This window comes from Bombina bombina, chromosome 1 (genome assembly GCF_027579735.1).
Source record: "Bombina bombina isolate aBomBom1 chromosome 1, aBomBom1.pri, whole genome shotgun sequence".
Taxonomy (NCBI): domain Eukaryota; kingdom Metazoa; phylum Chordata; class Amphibia; order Anura; family Bombinatoridae; genus Bombina; species Bombina bombina.
The window spans coordinates 167,820,884-167,828,529 of record NC_069499.1 but is presented as its reverse complement, the minus strand read 5'-3'; the positions used below and the strand labels follow the sequence as shown (position 1 = coordinate 167,828,529).

The window sequence follows — 7,646 nt, the reverse complement described above, 5'->3', positions numbered from 1 at the left end:
TGGAACAGCCAATAGAATGTGAGCTCAATCCTATTGGCTGATTGGATCAGCCAATAGGATTGAAGTTCAATCCTATTGGCTGATCCAATCAGCCAATAAGATTTTTTCTACCTTCATTCCGATTGGCTGATAGAATTCTATCAGCCAATTGGAATCTAAGGGACGCCATCCTAACTTAAAGAGATATTCATTCTGAAGAAGACATCGTTGGAAGAGGATGCTCTGCATCGGATGTCTTGAAGATGGAGCCGCTCCGCGCCGGAAGGATGAAGATAGAAGATGCCGTCTGGATGAAGACTTCTGCCTGTCTGGAGGACCACTTCTGCCAGCTTCGTTGAGGATATCTTGCCGCTTGGATGAAGACTTCTCCCGGTAAGTGAATCTTCTGGGGTTAGTGTCAGGATTTTTTTATGGGTGTATTGTGTGGGTTTATTTTTTGGTTAGGGCTTTGGGCCTGCAATAGAGCTAAATGCCCTTTTAAGGGCAATGCCCATCCAAATGCCCTTTTCAGGGCAATGGGGAGCTTAGGTTTTTTTAGTTAGTATTTTATTTGGGGGGTTGTGTGGGTGGTGGGTTTTACTGTTGGGGGGGTGTTTGTATTTTTTTACAGGAAAAAGAGCTGATTTCTTTGGGGCAATGCCCCGCAAAAGGCCCTTTTAAGGGCTATTGGTAGTTTAGGTTAGGCTAGGGGGGGGTATTTTGGGGGGGCTTTTTTATTTTAATAGGGCTATTAGATTAGGTGTAATTAGTTTAAAGATCTGTAATTTGTTTTTAATTTTCTGTAATTTAGTGTTTTTTTTGTGATTTAGCTAATTTAATTTATTTAATTTAATTGTATTTAATGTAGGTAATTTATTTAATTGTAGTGTAGTGTTAGGTATTATTGTAACTTAGGTTAGGTTTAATTTTACAAATAAATTTATATTTATTTTAACTAGGTAGTTAGTAAATAGTTAATAACTATTTAGTAACTATTCTACCTAGTTAAAATAAATACAAACTTGCCTGTAAAATAAAAATAAACCCTAAACTAGGTACATTGTAACTATTAGTTATATTGTAGTTGGCTTAGGGTTTATTTTATAGGTAAGTATTTAGTTTTAAATAGGAATAATGTAGTTAATTATAGGAATTTTATTTAGATTTATTTAAATTATATTTAAGTTAGGGGGTGTTAGGGTTAGACTTAGGTTTAGGGGTTAATAAATTGGGGGTGGCAGATTAGGGGTTAATAAATATAATGTACGTGGCGGCGATGTTGGAGGCAGCAGATTAGGGGTTAATAAGTATAATGTAGGTGGCTGCGATGTCCGGAGCAGCAGATTAGGGGTTAATAAGAATAATGTAGGTGTCAGCAATTTCGGGGGCGGCAGATTAGGGGTTAATAAGTGTAAGATTAGGGATGTTTAGACTTGGGGTTCATGTTAGGGTGTTAGGTGTAAACATATAATGTGTTTCCCCATAGGAATCAATGGGGCTGCGTTACTGAGATTTATGCTGCTTTTTGGCAGGTGTTAGACTTTTTCTCAGCTGGCTCTCCCCATTGATGTCTATGGGGAAATCGTGCACAAGCACGTACGACCAGGTAACCGCTGACTTAAGCAGCGCTGATATTGAAGTGAAGTGTGGAGCTCAATTTTGCTCTACGCTCACTTCTTGCCTTTTAACGCCAGGTTTGTAAAAACCTGTAATACCAGCACTGTAGGAAAGTGAGCGGTGAGAAAAAACTGCTCGTTAGCACTGCACCCCTCATAATGCAAAACTCGTAATCTCGCCGATTGTATGGAACATCATTGATTAAAAGTGCAAATATAAAAACAATGCATGCATACCAAATGCAGAATTGATGGCTCCCCCATTTGTGTTATGAATATCATATAACTTGTGTAGACATGATCCAGATAGTATTATGAGTTATATAATACAATGAGGTAAAATGAACATATCTGTGTAAACATAGAAATGTGACCCTATATCCATATATGTCATTAGCAAAACCACATCTTGAAGTACAAAGCAGTAAAAAAGGAATGGTGGAGACAATTGGTAGTACAAATCCATTGTGAGAATCATTTTAACAGGTAAGGACCCTGTTATGAAAAGGTATTATTACCACATGCTTAGCTATAATCTTTACAATTTTGCATGGAGTCCAGTTGGTAAATCCAATATGACTCCCTGCTTCTCAGGGTAAGTAATCTATTGGGATATCTATTTGGTGAAATCCAGTATATGATCTGTATTTTCAGACTACGGTCCTTATTGTGCTTTAATCTGAAATGTTCAGACACACTGTGGGTTGTTAACCCCGCTTTAATGTTATTAACATGCTCGCTCAGCCTGGTTCGTACATTCCTTTTAGTCCTAACAATGTAGATAAGGTTGCAGCTGCAGCTGAGAAGATAAACAGCATAATTAGTGCCACAATTACTTTTGTATTTCATAGTGAAAGTTTTTGATTCATCATGGTTCCCAAAAGAACTACCTTTTTTGATAAAACTATACATCCCACACCTTCTAATTCCACATCTATATGTACATTGTTTTTGTTCTAACCAAGTGGTCATGGGTACTTTATCTTTATTGGTGGGAGTTAGTATATTTTTCAGATCCCTGTTTTTCCTAAATGTTACCAAGGGTTTGTCCTGTAGGGTGGCACCTAATACAGGGTCTGTTTTTAAAACTCCCCAATGTTTCTTAAGGATATTTTGGATGTCTTTGCTACCCTGATTTTAAGTAGTGATAAATCTAGCCTCATTGCTATATGTTGCAACATTTGGGACTGAGTTTCTGTTTTTTGGTCTCAAAATATTTTTTCTTTCCATATTTCTGACTCTGTCTTTTGCCACTTGTATTACTTTCGAATCATATCCTTTTTCCTTGAACCTAGCATCTAACAGGGCCTCTTCCTTATAGTAATCTATCTTACTGGTGCAATTTCTTTTTATTCGTTGGTACTGTCCCAGGGGAATGTTGGTTTTCCACCTCGGCAGGTGACTTATCTTATCAGTGGGTTTGTGATAGTTGGGTACTGTTATCTTCCTGTTTTCATCAACGAAGATCAAAAGATCTAAAAATTCCACCTGCTGTTTGTCCACCTTGGAAGTGAATTTAAGATTATAATTGTTATCGTTCATATGGTTAAGTAAATCACCACAACTAGTCTCTGATCCTCTCCAAATCATAACAATGTCATCAATATAACGATAATATCTGGTTACTGATGTGGGGATTGTTAGCCCATATGTGTTGCTCCTCGAAGTTATGCATGAATAAATTTGCATACGATGGGGCAAAAGTGGTCCCCATCGCAGTCCCTTGTATTTGTTGGAAAAACTGTGTGAAATAATTATGATTCAATATAAACAATTAACTTTTAAAGGGACACTCAAGTCAAAATTAAATGTTCAGCATTAAGATAGAGCAGGCAGTTTTAAAGTGAATGTAAATTTTGATGCAAAAGTGCCCGGTTTTTAAAAATTTGATTAAAAACAGGGACACTTTAATTCATCAAAATTTACATTTCACTTGTGTTGTGAAAAAATATTTACCTTTTAAACTTGACAGCCACTCCAGCTTCCTCTGCCCATCGCAAAGCCTCTTCCTGGGTCTAAAATGAGGAATCTGGCTTCCTCCAATCATGGCTTCGAATCAGACACTGATTCCCCCAGGGGAGAATCAATGATTGGAAGATGACCGATCCATCATTTCTGACGGCTGAGCGGCTGTCAAGTTTAAAAGGTATTTTTTCACAACGAGTGAAATGTAAATTTTGATGAATTAAAGTACCCCTGTTTTTAATCGAATTTTTAAAAACCGGGCACTTTAGCATAAAAATTTACATTCACTTTAAACAACTTTCCAATGTACTTCCATTAACTGAGCATGAGCAAGAATTCACAGAATATATGCATTTTTGATTGGCTGATGGCTGTCAGATGATAAAGGAGGAGTGGAAATAGACACCATTTAAAATTTATCAGAAAAAAAATCTGCTACTCATTTGAAGGTCAGAAGTGCTATTGTATTGTTATCGTGCATTTGTTGATTATGCAAATCTACTGTATTTGCTGGTCTTTTAAGCATAATATATAATGTATTGCTACTGTTTCCCTAACACAGTTATCAGATTATTTGTTCATTTTGTAATTAGATTATAATATAAAATGGATCATTTGAACACCCAGAGTTTGTAAAAATTGCCACTTTGTAACATTTTACTATGAAGCAAGATTATTGTTGTATTGGATCCAGACACTTTTCATCGTATTAATACCAGAAAGAAACAAAATGGCAATAGTATTGCTGCTCAGAACTAATTATGTGGTACCCCGTGTATTAGCCTGTTAATAGTACTCACACACACGTAGCCAGTCCCACCGCTTGTCCCATTTCTCTAACATCTCTGCTCTTCTTTCCGCGAGCTGCATCAGATTTTCTTTAATCTGTTTTTGAAAGACAAAGAAAATAAACTTGTAATAATTTTATAAGAACATAAAACTGAGGCAATGTTAAAAAAAATATATATTGCCCTTATACCCTTATATTTTTACTTATATTATAGTGTGTTTTTTGTCTTCATTATAATACCATTCTTTATATAATACCATAATACCATTCTCTTCTGGCTTATATTGCTATAGTAGCATTCACTACAAAGGTCCCTTTGCTTCTAAGCAAATGAATAGAGATAATAGAATAAAAAAAAATAAGATTTTTTTTCCCCCCTGATAAAAAAATGTTTTCCTTTAGACACCAATAAAATTACCTCACCACATGTTTCTCAAATTGACATGTTACAAATATGCTAAATTACTTGAAAGTGATGCAGCATATCTGTAAAACAATGACTAGTAAATATTACATGACCGTCTATGTAAAAAAGGAAGAAGGAAGGAAGGAAAAATAATTTTTCTCAGTAGCCACATCCCATTGTAGAGGAACTTGGAACATCCAATCAGGATGCTTATCCTGTGCATCTAGCATGTGTAGACATAATTACTCTCTCTTCTCATTAATTTATTATGAAATCTTGCAAGATCTGGATGAAATCCCACGAGATTATGATAAAATCCCTCTAGATACAGTACAGTAAGGAAAAGGCACTGATGATTGCTCTGTTTGTTTCACCATGCAGATGAAAAAGAGTATCAGAATTATAAGCAATTTTTTTGTTTCTTTAGTTACTTGGGGGCCGATTTATGAAAGTGCGAGCGGACATGATACGATGTAGTGTATCAAGTCTGCCGCACATCGATAAATGCCGACAGCATACGCTTTCAGCATTTATCATTGCACAAGCAGTTCATGTGATTGCCTAGAATTCATGCAGCATCCTGCTCTTGAATAATATAATGCTCATACTATTGTAGTTACAACAAAATGTATTCATACTATAATAGATATATTACTGTACTGGAGGAGTGTTTTTATATGTGTGTGTGAGCAGCAAGAAGTTGGTTTTATTTTTTGCTGCCCTTTTTAATTTTAAATGAAAGGTTATATTTTAATAAAGTAATTATTCAAATATACATAGATAGTACATAAAAGCAACCCTCATTTTTGGAGCATACTCAACTCTTTGTGAGATCTGCTCTTATTTGATACGTTCTAATTTGTTGCTTAAAGTACTACTACTTATACTAACCCACATAGGCACATACATATCTAACAAGCAGCTAGATTACGAGTTTTGCGTTATGGGTGAAAAAGCAGCGTTATGGCTCTTTTTCACTACCGCTGGTATTACGAGTTTTGCAGGTATAGGTGTAACGCAACATAACTACCGCAGCTTTCAAAAACTCCTTTTTCAATGGAACTTCCATAGCACCGGTATTACGAGTTTGCCTGTCCGGCCAAAAAGTGAGCGGTACAGCCCATAACTACAAGATTCGTACCGCCACCTGAAAGTCAGTAGTTATGGGTTTTACACTACAAATCTGTAGCATAAAACTCGTAACTAAAGTGTTACAAAGTACACTAACACCCATAAACTACCTATTAACCCCTAAACCGAGGCCCTCCCGCATCACAAACACTATAATATACTTATTAACCCCTAAACTGCCGCGCCGGACATCGCCGCCACTACAATAAACATATTAACCCCTAAACCGCTGCACTCCCGCATCGTAAACACTAGTTAAATATTATTAACCCCTAATCTGCTGTCCCTAACATCGCCGCAACCTACATTACTGTTATTAACCCCTAATCTGCTGCCCCCAACATCGCCGCCACTATACTAAAGTTATTAACCCCTAAACCTAACCCTAAGTCTAACCCTAACACCCACTAACTTTAATATAATTAAAATAATTCTAAATAAAAATTACTATCATTAACTAACTAATTCCTATTTAAAACTACTTACCTTTAAAATAAACCCTAAGCTAGCTACAATATAACTAATACTTACATTGTATCTAGCTTAGGTTTTATTTTTTTCACAGGTAAGTTTGTATTTATTTTAACTAGGTAGAATAGTTACTAAAGAGTTATTAACTATTTACTAACTACCTAGCTAAAATAAATACAAAGTTACCTGTAAAATAAAACCTAACCTGAGTTACACTAATATCTAAAATTGAACTACAATTAAATAAATTACATTAATTAAATACAATTACCTAAATTACAAACCCCCCACTAAATTACACAAAATAAAAAATAAATTATCAAATATTTAAACTAATTACACCTAATCTAATAGCCCTATCAAATTAAACCCCCCCCCCCCCAAAAAAAAACAAAAAAAAACCTAGCCTAAATAAAACTGCCAATAGCCCTTAAAAGGGCCTTTTGCGGGGCATTGCCCCAAAGAAATCAGCTCTTTTACCTGTAAAAAAAAATACAAACAACCCCCCAACAGTTAAACCCACCACCAACACAGCCAACCACCCAAATAAAATCCTATCTAAAAAACCTAAGCTCCCCATTGCCCTGAAAAGGGAATTTGGATGAGCATTGCCATTAAATGGGCATTTAGCTCTTTTTCAGCTCAAACCCTAAGCTAAAAATAAAACCCACCCAGTAAAACCCACCACCCACACAACCAACCCCCCAAATAAGATCGTATCTAAAAAAAAAACTAAGCTCACCATTGCCCAAAAAAGGGCATTTGGATGGGCATTGCCCTTAAAAGGGTATTTAGCTCTTTTTCAGCCCAAACCCTAACCTAAAAATAAAACACACCCAATAAATCCTTAAAAAAACCTAACACTAACCCCCGAAGATCCACTTACAGTTTTTGAAGACCCGACATCCATCCTCAACGAAGCGGCAGAAGTCCTCAGCGAAGCCGGAAGAAGTCTTCATCCAAGCCGGCAGAAGTCTTCATCCAGACGGCATATTCTATCTTCATCCATTCGGCGCGGAGCGGCTCCATCTTCAAGACATCCGGCGCGGAGCATCCTCTTCTTCCGACGGCTAACGAAGAATGAAGGTTCCTTTAAGGGACGTCATCCAAGATGGCGTCCATTGAATTCCGATTGGCTGATAGAATTCTATCAGCCAATTGAAATTAAAGGTGAAGTAAGTATAATGTAGGTGTCGGCGATGTCGGGGGCAGCAGATTAGGGGTTAATAAGTGTAATGTAGGTGTCGGCGATGTCGGGGGTGGCAGATTAGGGGTGTTTAGACTCAGG

The 7,646-nt window shown here is 36.6% G+C and overlaps 1 protein-coding gene across 1 annotated transcript in view; it reads right to left on the bottom strand.

The window, feature by feature from the left end:
• Positions 1 to 7,646, bottom strand: part of LOC128645002 (spectrin beta chain, erythrocytic) — a 278,974-nt gene that overhangs the window by 74,194 nt on the left and 197,134 nt on the right. The window contains exon 29 of the mRNA XM_053697713.1: positions 4,361 to 4,445. Within this exon, the coding sequence (XP_053553688.1) occupies positions 4,361 to 4,445 (85 nt within the window). The remainder of the gene's footprint in view (positions 1 to 4,360; positions 4,446 to 7,646) is intronic.